Below are 19,666 nucleotides of genomic sequence, written 5' to 3' on the forward strand. Positions count from 1 at the left end.
CAACTGACTTATTACAAATCAGCTAAGTAATCGATAGTCGTTTGTCAAATACGTAACAACAGGTATTTGACAAACGACTACCGATTATCGTGATATCCTATCGCTTCATAAACAATTTTGTGGCGTAGTTTTGGGTGTCATAGAATGAGCATGGAAATCAAACATCGTTTAAATACACTTATTTTATTGCATTAAAACTAAAATCTCGCCATTTTTACATCCAATGTACTTAAGTTTTTTGAAAGACCGCTTCTTTCCGGCATACTCTTAATCTAATATTCTCATATGACATTGTAGTCTATATAGGTACTATGGTAATCTTTAGCGGAATATTGAAAATAATTGAGTAACTCAATATACTTTTCTATAATAGTAAGCATAATCCTGAGACATAAAGAAATCATATTAACAATTACAGAATATACCTACCTTGCAACTAGTGAGCGAGTGACCTATCAATTCGTGGGTGAAGTGCGGGTTTGCATTTCAGTTTTCACCATCGAATCGATTTGAAGTGAGACGCAGTGAACCAGTGAAATCACATTGGGGTATGGTTGACGTTGCGTCACAATGGCATACTGTGATTGGTTCGCTGCGTCTCACTTCGAATCCATTCGATGGTAAGAATAGAAATGCAAACCCGCACTTCGCCCTAGGCTGCAGTGTGACCGATGAGGTTTCGAAACGAGACGAAGCGAACCAATCACAAGTTCTACAATATAATATTGCGACGCGACGACAACCACACCGTATTAGTTCACTGCGTCTCACTGCGAAAAATATCGACAGTCCATATCGAATGGTAAAGTCGCACTATCCACTCATTCTCGGGCCAGTAAAGACGCGGGTTTGTGGTCCGTCGGTAAAAGCTCGCCAGTGTATCACTGTATCGCAAAGCTGCGACCTTGCCAACGGCGCCTCGCGACTCGTCATAAATTTTAGAGCTTGGTACATATGTAGATAGGTTAGAATGCTTCATTCGAACACTGGCTCTTTTTTTTCTTCTTTCTTTTTCAATCAACATTAAAGCCGTCAGTTAGTAAGATGGTCTTTGCTCGTAGGTGGATCACCAATTTATATTATAAAAAAAACATAATGAAGTAAATAGTACACAGGCGCTATATAAAAAAATGCACTAAAATACTTCCAAAATAGTATCTTACATAAAACCCACCAGTTTTACATAAAATATTTAAAAAAAACAGTGTTTGCAGGTTTTATATTATGAACTAGATGTTGCCCGGGGCTTATAGCCTATAGCAATCTTGGATAATGTAACTTGCTAATGGTGAAAGAATTTTTGAAACCGATTCGGTAGTTTCGGAGATTACCCGACTCAAACATACAAACTCACAAAGTCACAAACTCTTACCTAGTCTGAAAAAATGCTGTTTAAGAGCAAAATGTTTTTTTGTAAATACAACTGTATTCAAAATATGTAGGTAATGAAAAATATCTATTAAAATATGTATTCTTGATATGGAATATGACTACGATGTTATCATGTAGCAATAAAATAAGATACACAGTATTTGACGACCTCGGTGGCGCAGTGGTAAGATTCTTGCCATTGAATCGGTTCAATTTTTATTTTTTATTTTTTAAAAACAATGACATGACTTCTAAAGCATGACAAATGATGTTGATTTGTGCACCATGGTAACGGGTGGCTTTATTGGTGCATGAAGCTATAAGTAATACTGGAGCCTGCTAAGTTTTGATCCAACCAAACATGGATTTAATAAGTACTTCGTTACCTACTAATTCCATGGATCCAAAAAACAATGTATTGCTAAACATTTCATCTGTAGTCCAACCTCACTTGCGTGCTGATAGGTATACAGATACATATGTAATATTAGGGGTATATCAATACATATAATAAAATTTATCAATACATGTAATAAAATTGAAGAAAGGCCAATTTGTACATTGGATATATTTTTTTAATTCTTCGTACTTAGTTACTGATAGAGATGACGAAAATTTCAACCCGGACAATGAGGAGGGTCCTGTAGGATATTTAGATACATTTCGTCTCGGTAAATGGTCAGGTTCTCGTAGGACAATTTAAAACCTAATTATGTATCAAAAATTCCTCGAAATCCCGGGTTAACATCTTAAAGACATTTCATCCCGGAAAATGAGGAGGGTCCTGTAGGAAAATTAAAATAACAATCCACGGAGACGATTTACTTTAAAATTTTGTAGAAAGGTTTAAACAGAATATTTTTTTTTTTATCGATGAAAGTTTGATATAGATATAATTAGAAGGTATCAATTTTCAATTTAATTTTGTTATATTTGAGTTTTGAACATAAAGATTTGAATAGATGGCGCCATCAAGACTTTCAAAATGCGCTATGGTTTCGCTCAGACAAAATGATATTGTACTTCCGAAATAAATCACTAGATGGCGCCACAAAAACTTTTTAATCTCTAAATCACGTTGTAGTTTCTCTCTCACAAATCCATACTAATATTATAAAGAGATAAGCGTTTGTATGTTTGAGGCTGGTAATCTCCGAAGCTACCAAACCAATTTCAAAAAATATTTCACCATTATAAAGCTACATTATCCGAGATTGCTATAGGCATTTTAGTTTTGAAATAAATTAGTATTCAGCCAGATCAATTTATAAAGTAATCCGAAAAACAAAAGCGCTAACGAAAATCTTTACATTCGTGCGCTGGCCCTACCGTTGATTATACATACCGTTGATTATATATATAAAACTCTTCCGTTACCGAGTGACTGACTGACAGACTGACAGACAACGTACACCCGAAACTGCATGTAGGTAAGCACTAAAAGAGGATTTTTGGAAATTCTCCAAAGTGGTTCAAGGGGTGAAAAACTGTAAATATGAAAGTTCTACACCGTTGAAAAGGGGGGTGAAAGATTGTATGGGACTTAATACAATTTTCATGATAAATAGCTGAAAATTGGCACACTTACTTTTTGTAGTAAATAACAGTTATAGTAAATACAAAAAATGTTTAATTTACGTTTGTCGTTAATAAAAAACCAGGACGTAAAACGTCAGGGAAAATGGGCCGGCAGGCGTTGCAGAAAGCGGGAGTGGGAGTCAGAGCGGGAAATCGGAAAGAGACACGTAGTGGGAAATGGGACTGGACACATTGCGAAAAACATGATGGCACAATATGTAGGAAACGGTATGGGATATCTACATTACATAGCAGGAAGCGGGATTTTTTACAAGTTTGCGGGACGAGACACGCAGCGCGATACAGGAAATTGAACTAAAGATTAGAAAAAATGCGAATTCGAATCATACATGTTTACCAGTCTTACAGAGTACACGATAAAAAAAATACTGAGATTTTGCGATGAAATTCACGCGGGCGAAGCCGCGGGCAAAAGCTAGTTAAAACATGAAGACGCGAGCTAACGGTAAAGGAGATAGCAATATCTGTACCTTACATCAAACAGTTCTTGGGAGTGCGGGCTTCAGTATTATTTATAGCTAATAGATATATATTATTAATATATAAATATTTTCAATGCTCACTAGCTCGACAGCATCAATGGTACACACAATGTGTTTAACATAAAGAGAGCCCTGAAGTTGCATTCAATACAAGTTGCATAATATAGCAATCGAAAAATAGAAATTTGGAACCAATTTTAAATAGTGATGAACAAAAGCAAACTTTCTTTGGGTCCAACTTGGCTCTCGTTCCCCGACGCTTTTAAAATTTGTCCGCTACGCTTTTGGTCGTGACGCTCTATACGTACATGATGGTGTGTTTAATGAATTTTCCATGGTAAAGTATTACATGAAAATGTTGTGTTCATGACGAAGAATTATTTATTTGTGCTCAATGCATTTTACCTCATAATTATAATTTGTTTATTTGCACTTTATCGACTTGCTATCTCTGTTTTGTCTAATGGTTGACAGGTAGATAATGTAATATTGCGAGCCACACCTTTTGTACATTTTTTTTGTAGAATTCACACATATAATAGACTGTGACTTTGAAAGCTTTAAGATTAATCTACTCACACAATATTATCTAACTAGAGCTTTCTTATATTATATGTTTATCTGACGTATCTCGTACAGGCTCGTACAGCAATCAAACCATTTTCATAATATATAATTATTACTAAATTATAGAATTATTATTTTTGGTACATTCATATGAATGTCACTTCTTAATGTAGACTGCTTTCATTCATATTCATTCTGCATTGTCGTAGCGAACACTGCAAATAATAATAATAAAATGCTTGTAATATTGCTTTTAAACAATACTATCTCTTGAAATTGGGCTCAATTACTTTTTGTATTGCCCTTCAGTATATGTATATGTTACGGCCAAACCCAAAGTGCTGCAAGACGTATTTCAGTTGGTTACATCTAGGTAGCCTACTGAGGTAATTAATTTCAGTTATTCCGATCTATAGTATATTCAAAAGTACCCCTTCGATGCTTTTGGACTGAGCGGTGGAAATTAAGATTTATCAAAAAGCAAAAATCATGTAGGTAGGTTAAGTACCTGTGATCAACTTGTGTATTTTGATAAGGATTAATAAATTGATGTGCGTGTAGTGAGTGATCTTTTTAATAATTCATTTAATGTTTACAGAATCAAAGAAACATTCAGGAAACAATTGTAAAAACTTTATGGAGAAATTGTTAAATCTGTATTGAGAAAGTAGTGGTCACTTAGCTATTACACCCAATTTAACAACCTGAAAAATCGGTATGATTCCTACGGAACCGAAGGGGCTTCCCTTCCAACTTATATTATTTATTTGTCCCAACTACTAAAATAAGTTTGTTTGTTACTTGTCCCAACAACTAAAATAAGTTTGTTACCTTTATCTACTCAACCAATCTTGAAATTTGGAATACATGCGGTTTGAAGTACTGAGTAGGACATAGGGTACCTTTCATACCGGAAAAATAAATGCTCCCATGGGAAATTCACAAGGGCGAAGACGCGGGCAATAGCTATTAACTAATAAATGCAAAAGTAAGTTTATTTTCTCTCTTCACGCTTTGGCACCAATCTTCTTGAAATTTTCCATACATGCTAGTTTGAAATTAAATAAGACTCTGAAGAGACTACAAAAAGATTTTTTCTAGCTCAGCAAAAATTAGGCAAAAGCTTGTTCAACTATTCAATGTATGTGTATTTATTTATGGATATTAAATACTGCCTGACATGTTTCCATCATTATCATTTTAGCCAACATCAACCCACTGCTGGGTATAAGGCCTACCTTTTTTCGCGCCACTTCATACGGTCCTGTGTCAGTCTTGTCCCTCGCTTTCCCGTGACCCAAACAAAATCATCTGATCTGTGAGTTGGCCTGAAATAAAATAAAAAAATCTTACCGTTGGCGTTGACCACATCTTTTGCTCAACCTTCGTCCTGAAGATGGAGCTTGTAGAGTGAAACGATTAGTAGTTTCTGGAGCCACCCTTAAGTTCCTTGTTTCAGTTGCTCGTGCAGCACCAACCTAGGTATACATTATACAAGATAATTATGAATTATAAATTTTAAAGTTATAGTTCTATAGTAATCTATTTGTCAAAGTTTTAGCAAAAATGGAAAATTTTTAAATGTTAGTACAGAATAATAAGTTAAGAATTATTTCGAGTTTGTACCTTCTCCATAAACTTTTTTATTAGATCAGGACAATTTAGATGATTCTCTGGTTCCCAGGAATCAAATTTGCTTGACCAACCTTTCCAATGGATAAGAAATTCCCTATTGCCATTTTTCTTGTGGTGAACTTCTAAAATTCGATCAACCTGAAACAAGTTGCAATAAATTGTAACAAACCTTGGCCTTGCAAGAGTCTGTCTTGTCTGGCAAATGCGAAAGTCTGTCTGTCTATTCCGCTTTTATGGTTAAACCACAGGATCATTATTGATGAAATTTGGTATGAATGTAGTTCAAACCTAGGCTACATTTTTCCAAAAAGCAACCCCCAAATAACTATAATGGGGAGTGAAACTTTGTATGTAAATCGTGCTTTCGCAGAGAAATTAACACGGCACAAATATGGTAAACTAGCTCTTGCCCGCATAAAGTATTTTACAAGTATATCATTTTTGACAGAGCTTTTATTGTTATTAAAGACCCAAGAACATTTAGCTTCCAAAACCATCTGACCCTCCTGACCACCAAAATAATATTTTGGGTGTCACAAACTAACATGAAAAAAATAAGAACTGTCAACTTACTTCATATTCTGCATTTTCATCGGCCTTCTCACTATCCCAGTTTGTTTTAGGTCTCTTACTTGTTTTAGTTTCTTTTTTTGTAGATTTTCTCTTAAGATTCTTTTTCTTAGATGACTTACTTTCCTTATTCTTTGAATTTTCTTTCTATAAAAATCCTCCATATTAGTTAATATTCAGAAATTATTTAAAAAGAATTGTTTGATATAGCCTAATTTCTCAATTTATATAATAGTTTAAACAATGTAAGATTCAAAACATGTGTATAGTACACATGTTTTGAATCTTACATTGTATAGCAATTCATGACACATTGGAAATGTGGAATAAGGCTAAGTGTGAGTTGAACTTGTGTGAAGTGGGTTACATACAATTTATAGAATTCTTATAGGTTTTCCTGTATTCTACAAGCAATATACTTAAAACGGCAGAGCGCAAATTTAAAACTACTAGCGCCATCTATACATATTTTCTTGAATTAATAAGTAATCATCAATTGTCTGTTTTTAAGAATAAAATTGAAACTGCTAATTTCACAATAATAACAAAACTTATATTTGGGTTTGCCATAACAATATTTTTATTATTATTTCCATTTATGGATGTTTTAGTTAAAATAATCTAAGAGTAATTAATAAATATTGTATAAGTAAGCATAAAGTAGATTGAATCAGATGTATTTTATATGTGCCAAGGCCTTTGTACATCTTCTATATATGTTGCTTTAAGGTTTTATATATGATATGGGACATAATAAGGTTTGCAAAATATTGAAGACACCAGTAAACCATAATGAACCAATGATAATGAATAGATGTGTACCTCATCATGGAATTTACTTATTAACTCTGGACAGGAAAGTGTATTCTCTGGCTCCCAAGTATCACTGTCAGCTGAATAACCCTTCCAGCGTATCAAGTAATGCAGTTTTCCTTTTATCTTCTTTGAATCAACAACTTTGTCCACCTGAAAAATACAGGAGTAAAAAAGGTATATTTTGCAATCAGAAGCAAAATATTTATAGACTATTAATACCTATCTGTTCAATTTCAAATGTGAACCTCTTCCAAACAATGAGTGGTCACAGGCCCTTACAGCCTAATAACTATGTTAGACTGGTTAATTATCCTCACGGCAAGGGTATAGGTAGACCTCTTCATAGTCAGTATGTTTGTAACCTTTTATAAAATAATGTATTGTATAGGTCCTACAGGGCTGGGAGGACCTATCCTACACAGTTGATTCAAAGTCTACGTTCGAAACCTCTCCCCTCTTTCCTCTAAAGTCTACATCCAGAGATCTATTTTTAAGAAACAGAACAACAAGTGAACATGTGTATCATAAAAACAAACCTCATATTCTTCCTCGACATCATCTTCTTTCTCTACTTTGGACTTCTTTTTTTTCGATTTACCTTTTTGAGAGTTTTTTTTAGGAGCAATATCAGAGTGAGTAAGGCTACTTCGATCAGCTTCGACATCTTCTGACATCTCCTTTTCTTCAGAATCGTTTAGCGTGGGTTCATTTGTTGTATCAACGGGTTCTTCATTAACAACAGATCCATTTGTTGACGATACCACATCGTCCTCTGTACGACTCTTTGATATTTTCCGCATATTAAATTTAGGAAAATACACAATATTGCAAGTTTTATATTAAATGGAGGGAAATACAAGTAAACGCCGCAAAATACCTACGTAGCTAGGTAGGTACACCTACGATAACCCAAGCCACTAGGTAGGTACCTATAGAAATAGAATTACAGAAATGACAGAAATAGTGTTGTGGTGGGTGATGCCGATTGATACTACAGATAATCTAAACTTATACTATCGATAGTATAGTACTGCCTGAATATTTGAATATTAAAGACGTAGATTTTGTCCTGCGTGAATTTCCGTCCCAAAAAATATAAACATATTCCAGCCATACTTTTATGTCATATTCTGCAGACCTGGTCTGTTAAAATTTTATTTAAATTCATATTATTCCAATCTTTCCTTTAATTTACAGTTTCCCGCTACGTTTCTTACCCATCCAAACTTAGATCATTTAGTAATGGTAACAGAAACAATTCTTCTAACAAAATTTTCTGCTATTTTTGGTGCGGAGTGAAGTTAGAAAATACATCTAAATAAATCACACTTTACAAAAATATTTTGTGTTAATACAAACGCAACTTGAACACACAGAAACTGCAACACTTGCACTTATTTTTTGTACACCAGTATGGTTCACTTACATAAAAACAAACGTGTATGTACACGTAATAGTACTCTTGATTGCAAAGGGATTGAACGACAAAAAAATATATCGACATATCGATATTTCAGAATAATTGTCTTTCTAATGGAGGACAGAATAATTGTCTTTCAGAATAATTATCTTTCAGAATAATTGTCTTTCTAGTGCTATTTTCGAGAAATATGATTGTATTTAGTGTATTTTATATATATTTGATGAACTGGCAGATTCCATAAACAATCACTAAAAGTGTAAGGGTCAATAATATTCATAATATAATATAATATTCATAATATTTCATATATTGCCTACACCCATAAACTATTCTTTATTACTAATTATTATATTATATCTAGGTATTATATATGTAAAATAGGTATGTATAGAATACCTGAAATATACAGATTGCCGGTAACATACACATACATACAATTCAACATACGCACCAAAATTCTATCTGTCCGTCAAGAAAAAATGTAATCATTCATAAATACATACACACAAACATTCTACACGACAAAACACATTTTTTATATATTTTAATAACATTACAAATAAAGTCTTTTTCATCGATATTGATGAAATAATTCACTGTCTTCACCATGTTTTCACTCAAAGTAAAGGTCGATGAAGTAGTCTTTTGGAAATTGACTCGATATTTTTTTTCGTAATCGATACTACAAGACATACCATCGATGTTTTAATAAAGGGATTTAATGGAAAACAAAGAAAATAAAATAGAAAAATACTTACAAATGACGATACTCGTGCTGCCCACTCACTGGGATGTTCACTTCCCTGCCCAATAGGGCTGAGTGTAAATGTGACATATCAATGTATTGTATTAGTGTTGTCGAACTATCAATAGTTTTACAATTGATAGTTTCAATCGAAAAATTCTAGCCATACTATTGATTGGCCTATTGATACTATAGAATCATGATGATGATTAGACTATCGATAGCATGCAATAACGTAGTGCAATACTATCGACAGTCTTCTCGTCATAACAGTTCGATACTATCCATAGCTCTTTATCAATAGTATTGCACCAAACCCGGCTACCGATACTATTTCTTTTACTCAAACTATCGATAGTCAATCGAAACGCAACGATAGTTGACTACATGACTCTAACATAACATACATAACTAAATCTTGTGTCTGTGCGTGCGATCGACTGTTTCTGCTGATTGTGATAAATGTGGTTAAATGTTGACCTAGGCAGAAATCATGACAAGCAGAGGAAGTTTTAAAAATTCTCGTATGAATTTTAAAGTACAAAATGACCAGCCAGAGGGAAAAGGTACTAAACCTATCCGAGAAGCCTCATCTATAACTGAAATTCTCGTGTTAATGATTGTGCACATTTGTAAGAAGTTACTATTCTTTGATACCAATTTAAAAATAGCCCTGTACTTAGGTGCTCTATTTTTATTGTCTCTCATAGCTGATGTTTTAACATTTCCAAAAACATACTTTTCAAGAAGTGACAACGTATTCAATCAGTATTTTGTTAAAATTGGATGGTTTTGGACATTATTTTTAACAGTGCCTTACGTATTGTTGACATCATATACCACATGCTGTGGTAAACGAAAACTAATCGTCACAGGTCACATGCTGAGACTATTTATTGCTACAATTTTCTGGTATTCTTGGACAACTCTTTTTAACATTATAGAAACTAAATATGGAAGATGCAACTCAAAAAGTTTCGATAATAAAATAACATGTTTGAAAAATGGACATTTCTGGAATGGATTTGATATATCTGGGCATTGTTTTATATTGATATATTCTAGCTTGGTAATGATAGAAGAAGCCAAATCCATCAATGGCTGGGAACGTATCAAAGATTATATCAGAGATGAAAGGTATTCTAGAAGTGTGGACGATAAATCTGTAAGCACAAATCCTCTTAAAAACATAAATGCAGATGAATTGGAAGTATTGAGAGTGTCTTATGACAATTTTACTCCTTATGTGAGAGCATTTCTTATTGCTATATCATTGTTGCAGTTGCTTTGGGATGTCATGCTAGTTTCCACAATATTGTATTATCACATTATGGTTGAGAAATTTATTAGTGGAGTAATAGCAATTCTGACTTGGTTTGTGACTTATAGAGTTTGGTACACTATACCAAATATTGTTCCAAATCTCCCAGGTGATGGCATATTTAAATATAATAAAGACAAAATCACAGGAACTCCTATACCAAAAAAAAAGATGAGCACATCAAATGGAAAACATTTTATGGGAATGCCACTGAATAAAAGTCAAGATGATCCAACTAGTGAAGAAGCAAGATAATTAACAATGAGGTGATGAAATTCAGAAAGCCTTTGTATGGAATATAATTTATTAGCTCTATGTGATCTGCAAAGATTTTTCTTAATTATGTTCATATTAAGATACTATTAATACATAGTAGCAAGGTGATGGAACTCATTTGTGCAATATACTTTGTCAAAGTTAAAACAGTTTAATGATCAACATTATAGATTTAGTATTGCATGAATTATTTTAAAAAATGTCACAATAAAGAAGCTTTGATATTTATTGATAGTTAATATGGGAAAATATTAGTTTGGTGCTTTCTTATAACTTTTATTAATGTTATGTAGGTATATGATATATATTATGAACATTGAAAATTCAAAATACAACAAAAAATGTGTGTTGAGTATGGTGACATGGTCATTGTGTTATGGCCTAAAATACCTAGCCACATTGAATGCACATGTTGCATTTCTCAAAGCAGCTGAGGCTGCTTTTTAACCAGAGATATAGATATTGCAACAGATTAGATATGGGCAACAAGTAATTGGATTAACAATTGTGACTACATTTTGTAAACTTCGGAAATAATTACTTTAAATATAATTATACATTCAAAATAATCTTGAATTAAAAAAAGAACGAGATTAATGCAATCTGACTACATTCATCAAGTTTTCATTACTTGATTATTTCGATGATTAATTTTCACTAGTACATTCAGTTTGGCATGTCAATATGTCACATTTTTTCCAGGACCAGGTCCAGTGTCAATGGCAATGTGTTTAGCTGGATAAGCGTTGTCTACCCCGTAAATAATAAAGATGTGTAATAAAAGACGTAATTATACTCATCTCACTTTCAAACCAGACTCAGTCTAGTGAAAAATAATCTTGTAGTCTCAGGAAAAAAAATCGAGATTGAATATTAGGCGGATTAACGACACGCCGCCGCGCCGCAACATTTCTTATTCTAAGTATCGCCGTGAGGTTTGAATCTACACCATGAAAGAAGTCTTGCAGATGTGGTGCTACTGGCGCTGAAAACAAAAACAATATTGCCAAGGGTCTTCTTTCGTGGTGCGGTCTCTATACCATAGATATATTTGCTAATCAAATGATTTTTGAAATTCTAGGGCGCCCCTACAGATATTTTGTATGTAGGTATCTGTGCACTGATCAATTACAATACTTAGGTACCTACTGTTGTTTTCTTGTTGTATTTATATTATGTATTGCATTTGTAGTTATTATATAAATATTATATTTGAATATGATTAAAAAATATATTAATGTTTGATAGTCTCATCATTATTATTATTATTACCTACAATTATTACAATGCATATTTTGAAAGCTTTTATTTATTCTATTATGTATATTTAAAAATACTTAACATGAATAAAGTTTTCAAATCCTTTGTAATACTGTTTGTTATTTTTTACAATTTATATAATGTTAGTAGGCAAATTAAAACTTTTTACTACAACAACTAAAAGTCGATAATAATGTCGATAAAGGTCGATAATAATGTTTGAAATAACTAAACTTATTACAAATTGCTAAGAACATTAATAAGAGAATTTTAATGAACAAATTTTCGTATGATATACACTGCAGCAATAACTATACCAATAGAAGCAGCTCCTGCAACACCTAAGTAAGCAGATGGTTGCGAAAAGAGAATCATTTTAATATGGACAGGAAGGTTAGGGATAGTTTGTTTAAAAGATTCTCTTTGTTTGACATGGTTGAAGTACTTCTCTAACAAAGGCCGTTTTCCACCTGCCCAATATCTGTTTTCTAGACCGAGCTCCCAAAGTCTTTGTAATAGTATAGCCAGGGTAATATCAGCTATGCTGAAGTTTTCACAGCACAACCAGTTACCTGGAAATAATATTTTAATGTTACTATCAAAGATACTTAGATGGATTTATATATTGGTCTTGGGTTATTGCAAATTATTTTGCTCTTCACAAGGAAAATGTATGGCTCTTGATTGTAATTGTTGTAAAATTTCAAATCTGTCTTTGATGTTTTTAATTGTAATTACACTTACAATATCTAAAGTCTGTAGAGTATATTCTGCCTAATTCATATTAAGTTTAACTATGACTTGTCTGGTTTTGTTACCTTCAGTTTGGTTCCTCAATTCTTCTTCTATTCTTGATAGTACTTCATCAACAACATTCAATATTTTAAAGTATTCTTCTTCATTTGCTAATATTTCGTGTTTCCTATCTTGTATCTCAGCTTTATACAACAGAATAGCTTTGGCTTTAGGATTCTCTTCAGCCAACTTCCTTAAATTTTGGGAACTTCCCATGTCTCCATCTAGAAATATTTATTTAAAACACTTAAATATTTCTGTATATTAGCCAACAAGCTTCAAAACTGTTTCCTGACAGGACAGCAACTATCGAAAAGATGATAAATAGTCTGCTGTAGTTTGGTAAAATAAAGAAACCATACTATCATGTCACTTCACAAAACTTTGTTGATGAATAAAGAGTGTACCTACTAGAATGTAGACATAAATATATAGAATGTAGACATAAATATATACTAATGTAGTGGTAAATGGTTTATCATAGTAGTATATTTGTATAGTATGAGTAACTGATATATCAAAGAGCTTTTGATAACCTTTCACATACATTTTATGTCTATCTATGTCTACATACATACCTACATAGTATAGTAGTGAAGGAAAAGATTATCAGGAAACTTGCAACTTGCTTGTTTAGATCACCTATATGTATATGACTACTATACTTATACTATACTATATGATAGCATTGGTAAGAAGGCCACTTTGTCAATTTTAACAAAATCTGTCTCCAGTGCTTGTAATGGTGTAATCAATAAGAATATCCACAATATTTGTCAAAGACTACTTACGTTTCAGTAATTCTCTCACAGGCAAAACAAATGGAAACTTGGGTCTTCCAGATAAATGAGGATGGAAAAATGAACCAACAGTTATTACTCCAGCTGGTAGAGCTTCAACAAGATCTCTAAATTTATTTATATTCTTTATTACCTTGTCATCTGTAGACACATTGATAAGTGGAGGCAGTTCTGAAAAAGAAATATGTTACTTTATAGCATAGTAGGCAAACAAATATGTGGGTTGTGTGAAGGCAAACCAACAATGCAGTTCATGGACATCAGCAATCATATTGTTCATTGTCTAAATGTGTATTAGGCTTATCAGGTCACAATGAGAAAGTAAAAGGGGAATTATAAAAGAACAACATCTATTTCTGCTGTCAAACAGCAGTGCTTGAATTTGTTCTGATTTGAAGTGTAATGGGAAACATTCCCCTACATTGTGAATTAAACCCAAAACATGATAAAGATTAACTACCATCTGAGAGCATCCATATTATTACCTACATATAAACTACAATTTTACTTTAACATACCAGGATCTAAGTACTTCTCTAAATAATCCAAAATTCTTGTAGAATCTGGTATTATTTCATCGTTTACTTTAAGCACAGGGATTTCTCCTCGAGGATTTATTTCAAGGAACCAAGATGAATACTGTTCTCCTCTAGTGATATCCACGATATATGGTTCAAAGCTTATATTTTTTTCATAAAGCGCCATAAGAACCTAAAATTCATAAATTTAGTAAATAATAAATTTAAGAACCGCATACAATTATTATTTGCTAACAGAAAACTCACCTTCTGAGAATAAAAACTATAATAATTACAGTAAAGCAATATGTTTGGTTTATTGCCGGTAGGTTGTTTCGTATTTGCTTTGTTTAGAGGCAATTTCTCTATATATTTCTGCACAAAATGCATTATGATAGATTTAAGTAGAACAGTAAACAGTGAAAATAGCAATAAAACGGTCAATTATTACCCATTTAAAATATAAATTCACAAATTTGTAATACAGGTGAATAGTTTTCAAACTACATAACACTATACTACCAACCTTATCTACAAAATCAGCTGACAAAAATTGCAGATTTCCGTTTCCTTCTAAATAAAAGGCCCTGTCTACTGCCACACTGTAGCTACTTGTGTCCTGCCTGTCTGCAGCCGTTTAGCTGTTAGGATGGTTTGTTCCATGGACGAGCAAAGTCACGGCTTTGTGTGATGTAGGCATGGTAACAATGTCGCGGCGATACCTGTGAACACCACATGTACCAGTACATGTGGTAGTCACAGGTAATCACCACCTTGTCACCACAAATATTTTAATGTTCTTAAATTTGTAGTCATAGTTGATGTCACGCCACTATTTTATGTGCATTGCACTTTCGTTTCCCACCCGCAAAAAATTGCATAAAGGTTAGAATATTTTAAATAGAAAGAAAGAAAGAAAATATACATCGTTCTTGAGCAGATATCGTTTTGAAAACTTTCCCCGAGTCAGAATAAATTCAACGGAAAAATTTACGTCTCGCCTACATTTTGGCCATGGAACCTATTCCATGGCCATATTCATGTGCGCTGAGCTTTGCGTATATGCCCTAGCATATACGCAAAGCTCAGCGCACACGAATATGCTACATTGTTGTATATTTTCACAAATGAATGCTTACATAATGAAATGTTTAATAAAGTACTCTAAAATAAACGTTTTAATCGACATAGCAAAAGGCGGCAATAATTTTGTGTACCTAACTCTGGCAGGATAAATGTGCAGTAATACTCCCTATTAGTAGGTACCTACATACGAAGTACCTACTTACTAAATCCATGCCATAGTCAACTTTCAATAGGTACTTTTATCTACCGTGTTTATGGTTCCTTCTTATGGTCTTAGTTATGGTTATCAAAAAACAAGTTGGTTTATGGTTCGTTCGTTTTGGTTTTGCTGTCGGACGGTCGTTATCTACATTTAATAAATTTGTTTTCTAAATCAGTACCACCTATTATGTCCACTGCTATCTAGTATAATATATTTTTTAAAGTGGGTGGGTTAGGAACAAAGTGTATTTACATCGATGTAGTGAATAGTGATGGTATTTACTCAGTGAGAGTTTTGAAAATGGAGGTCTCTAACAACACCGACGCCGTCAACCTTGGCGTTGGTGAAGTAGAAGCAGAAATTGGCGAAGAATTAAAACAATTGGAAGAAGGGAAGGACTTCGATACTCGAAGTGAAGTGTCAAGCTCCTCATCAAGCGAGTCGAGCACACCAAGTATAAGCACAGTTAGTACGAAATCAAAAGAAAGACGCGCAAATCGTAAACGAACGAAATCTGCAAGCCATTCCCCTATACAAAGTAAACGAAGAAGTGTGACTAGCTCCAACAACAAAATAAAAACGTATGATTATATGACAAAATTGAATTACTTATTTAGAGACACACGTTTTTTCTTGATAAAGTCAAACAATGCAGAAAATATAACATTGTCTAAAGCTAAAGGTGTTTGGTCTACTTTACCACAGAATGAAGCAAATTTGAATCAGGCATACCGAGAATCCAGAAATGTTTTATTAATATTTTCAGTCAAAGAAAGTGGTAAGTTTGCAGGTTTCGCCCGACTGGGAAGTGAGTCCCGACGCGATGTTCCACCAATATCTTGGGTCTTGCCACCCGGGCTTTCGGCTAAAGTATTGGATGGCGTATTTAAAGTTGACTGGATATGTCGTAAAGAATTGCCTTTTAGCAGTACTTTGCATTTATATAACCCATGGAATGAGGGAAAACCAGTCAAAATCGGCAGAGATGGCCAAGAAATTGAACCTAAAGTTGCAGAGGAGTTATGCCGTTTGTTTCCAGAAGACGAAGGTATTGAAATGACTCCTATTTTGAGAAAGTCTAAAGAATCATCTAAAAAAGGATATTTGAAAAGTGGAGGGAGCTACAGAACTTATCGAGCACCATTGTCTTCTAGAGGTTCAAACTTTAGAAATAGATTGAACGCTGCATCACGAAGTAGAAGAAAAATGTTCATGCCTCCAAGAAATAGATTGGGTGGTAATTCATACAAAAGAAGATCTCCATCTCCTTATTTGAGGGATAGGATTCCAGGGTGGTTTGCTCGAGGTCGAGACGGCTACAGTAGCAGCGGATCAGCTGCTGCAGAGGCTTATGTGGCTGAGTATATGCGTTCTATGCAACACCAACTTCCACCATTGCCATATGTACCTCCTCCTGGATTCAGTGGGGCATTGTCATCCTTTGATGGATTGCCACCACCACCACCTCCTCCACCACGCTATTATGAGATGGCTGATTATCCTCGATCAGTACTAATGTATGATAAAAGGTCATATGAACGATCTGTTGATGAGTTTCTGTGGCGTACATCAGATCGCTCACATGAACGAAGTCGTGATCGTGATTCACATAGATCTTATCGAGATCGACGATAGAACTGTATATTTGACCACCGATGTATTAATTATTTGATGCTAATAAAAAATTGTGTTTTAACTTTGAACTTTATTGAATCATGAAAAGTGTTGTGATGAACCTTTATAAACTGTTAGACATGTGTTTATTTGGACTAATCTTATCAAAGTGAAACTGCAGCATCAAGTATGTCATAAGTCATGCATTTCAAGTGACTGACAGAGTGACAGAGTCTATGCTATTGTATTAGGGTGCTGCTTGTGAAACATGTCATTCATGTTACCTGTGTATTTTATGCAGTGATGGAGCAATTGTTAGAATTATTTGTGCAACACATAAATGTTGTGTGATATCTGTGATATATTTCCACCTATTTTTACTTTTTATAAAATTTAAATTATACACAAAGTTAGACCAAAGAAGAAATAGATCCCAAAATTAATTTTATAATGACAATTCTTTTTCTTTTGTTCAAAACCACTTCTATGTATATCCCATTTTGTTGTTATTCAGGAATGGTTTCCACTTCAATTATTCACATTATCATTGTAACAATCATCTTTAAGCTATTTTGATTTCTGTGGGGTATCTAAAAATAATAATGAAATTGAATTTCAATTATGTCCAGGATAACTTAAATATAAATTAATTTTCAATGTCTAAATGTTAACACTAACACCTATAAAAAATCAAGTACAGTATGATCTTCCACAATGATTATATTGTAAATTGACTTATTATGTATTATTTTTAAAATATTATTTAGATATACAACCTGTTCTTCAAAGTTCTCTAGTAAAAAAACAAATGTCATATCAGTCTCCAGCTACTGAGTCATCAAAACAAATAGCAACAAATAATCACTTATTTTAATTAGGGTAAACCTACCTATCTCCCGAAAATTAGTTATCCCGTCTGAAAACAGAATGATAAATAATAATTACGAGGTACTTACTTCTGGCATTAGTGTTACTAAAAACTGAAATAATCCCATAGGATTTATAATCGAACCAAAATAACCAGCCAAGAGCTTGTCCGGTGTTGCACAGTATATGGTTCGGTAGTTTACCCAACCAAACAAGTGTCGGATTCAATGACCGAGAGTTACGTACCATGCCACCAGCTCGAAGTTTTATAGAAGAAACAGTTGGTCGACTATTAATCGTATACTTATAAACCCAACTTAGGTGTGATAGTTTTTCTTCTAATTTCGTTATGTACTTATATAAGTATTAATGCCGTAACGTTGGAATTCTAAACAAACCACCGTTTCATTGGTAGAGGGGGGATACTTGATTCTAACGAAAATTGTCACTTTGAAACTCTATTTTTCTTTCCTTTTCTTTTCAAAAAATATTTGTTGAACGGTTTACTAAATAAATTCAGCGGATTAAGATCGGGACTAGACGACGGCCAGTCTTCAGCTCTGATGAAGTCTGAACGTATGATTCCTACCAAGACTGCGTGCACCGAGCTTTGAGACTCGTTGCCGAGTCTTGCTAGAAGGACTATTCTTGGTTATTGAACATGATGTTGTTAAGGGGCTTAACTAAGTTCTCAAGAATACTTGTGCCGATGTTTTAATACCTTTGTTACAAAAGTATGGCTCAGTCACTCCTTCATAGCTATCACCCCACCAAACCATCACTGAAATCGGATAATGCCCACGTTGCACTCTGTCGACTAAGTGTGAAGCTTTGTTAGAGCTTTGAGCATAAATATGGTCATTTTGTTTATTAAAATATTGCTCAATTATAAAAAAAATCTCATCCACAAAAATTTTTTGTGACCTCCCTTTGCGTACCGCTTCAGTACTTGTTTTGATTTTACTTTTTTAAATTATCAGTTATTAAATGACCAGTACGTCTGTTATTGGCTGCAAGTCCTAAGTCATCTTTTAAAATATGCGACATGGTTCTAGGCGCTATCTTCACCTCCCGTGATATTTTTTTTTGCTTTCGGACAGGATTTCTTCGAATTATTTCCCTTACTGCTTTGACTACCTTTTTCGTACGAACTTTACGTGGATGGCCAGATCTTTTTCTATTTCAAACAGAGGAGGTCTCATTGTACCTAATAGCCACAACACACACAAACAGTTCGACTAATAGGTACCAAGCGTATGGAGAGTTTTAAATATTGCCATACCTACTTTGTATAATGCAATCACAGCGATTCAGTTCTCTTTATCACCCCACTCCATTTTAATATTGTACAATGTGTTGGCGCCAAAATAAGAAATGACAATGAAAATTATATAAAAATAACGGATTTCAAATTCAAATGTAAATAATGGAAATAAACAAAATATTTTTGTTTATTTCCAATTGTAACAGTATTTATGGCCAGACTAAGTATATGTATACAACTCTTGCGTACTGAGTGACTGACTGACAGACAACGCACCAGCCGAAACTACTGGGCGTAGAAAGCTGAAATTTGGCATGTAGGTTCCCTGGGGAGTATAGGTGAGCACTAAGAGGATTTTTGGAAAGTAAACTTGAGTAGTTATTCGAAGTCTTTTGCAAATGGGTCTCGTACTATTTAGCACTAATGGTTTTCGATAGACCGCGGTTGGGCGGACG

The 19,666-nt window shown here is 33.7% G+C and overlaps 4 protein-coding genes across 4 annotated transcripts; 2 read left to right on the forward strand and 2 right to left on the reverse strand.

Annotated features, from left to right (window-relative positions):
- Positions 1-168: 168 nt before the first annotated feature.
- On the reverse strand, positions 169-8,409 carry LOC128673229 (chromobox protein homolog 5-like). The gene is made up of 6 exons (XM_053750935.2): positions 7,577-8,409; positions 7,047-7,190; positions 6,228-6,371; positions 5,646-5,792; positions 5,373-5,497; positions 169-4,234 (listed from the first exon to the last, which is right to left on the reverse strand). Exons 1-6 carry the CDS (start codon positions 7,838-7,840, stop codon positions 4,210-4,212), a joined length of 849 nt encoding a protein of 282 aa, XP_053606910.1. The 5' UTR covers positions 7,841-8,409; the 3' UTR covers positions 169-4,209.
- A 1,069-nt stretch (positions 8,410-9,478) lies between these two features.
- Fitm (Fat storage inducing transmembrane protein) lies at positions 9,479-12,052 on the forward strand. The gene has a single exon (XM_053750932.2). The coding sequence runs from the start codon at positions 9,702-9,704 to the stop codon at positions 10,782-10,784; it is 1,083 nt and encodes a 360-aa protein (XP_053606907.1). The 5' UTR covers positions 9,479-9,701; the 3' UTR covers positions 10,785-12,052.
- A 44-nt stretch (positions 12,053-12,096) lies between these two features.
- Positions 12,097-14,708, reverse strand: Gdap1. The gene is made up of 5 exons (XM_053750934.2): positions 14,446-14,708; positions 14,179-14,371; positions 13,652-13,831; positions 12,884-13,084; positions 12,097-12,637 (listed from the first exon to the last, which is right to left on the reverse strand). Exons 1-5 carry the CDS (start codon positions 14,566-14,568, stop codon positions 12,336-12,338), a joined length of 999 nt encoding a protein of 332 aa, XP_053606909.1. The 5' UTR covers positions 14,569-14,708; the 3' UTR covers positions 12,097-12,335.
- Positions 14,709-15,556: 848 nt separating this feature from the next.
- Positions 15,557-17,531, forward strand: Ythdc1 (YTH domain containing 1). The gene has a single exon (XM_053750493.1). The coding sequence runs from the start codon at positions 15,767-15,769 to the stop codon at positions 17,099-17,101; it is 1,335 nt and encodes a 444-aa protein (XP_053606468.1). The 5' UTR covers positions 15,557-15,766; the 3' UTR covers positions 17,102-17,531.
- The last annotated feature ends 2,135 nt before the right edge of the window (positions 17,532-19,666 follow it).

This window comes from Plodia interpunctella, chromosome 10, assembly GCF_027563975.2.
Source record: "Plodia interpunctella isolate USDA-ARS_2022_Savannah chromosome 10, ilPloInte3.2, whole genome shotgun sequence".
Taxonomy (NCBI): Eukaryota; Metazoa; Arthropoda; class Insecta; order Lepidoptera; family Pyralidae; genus Plodia; species Plodia interpunctella.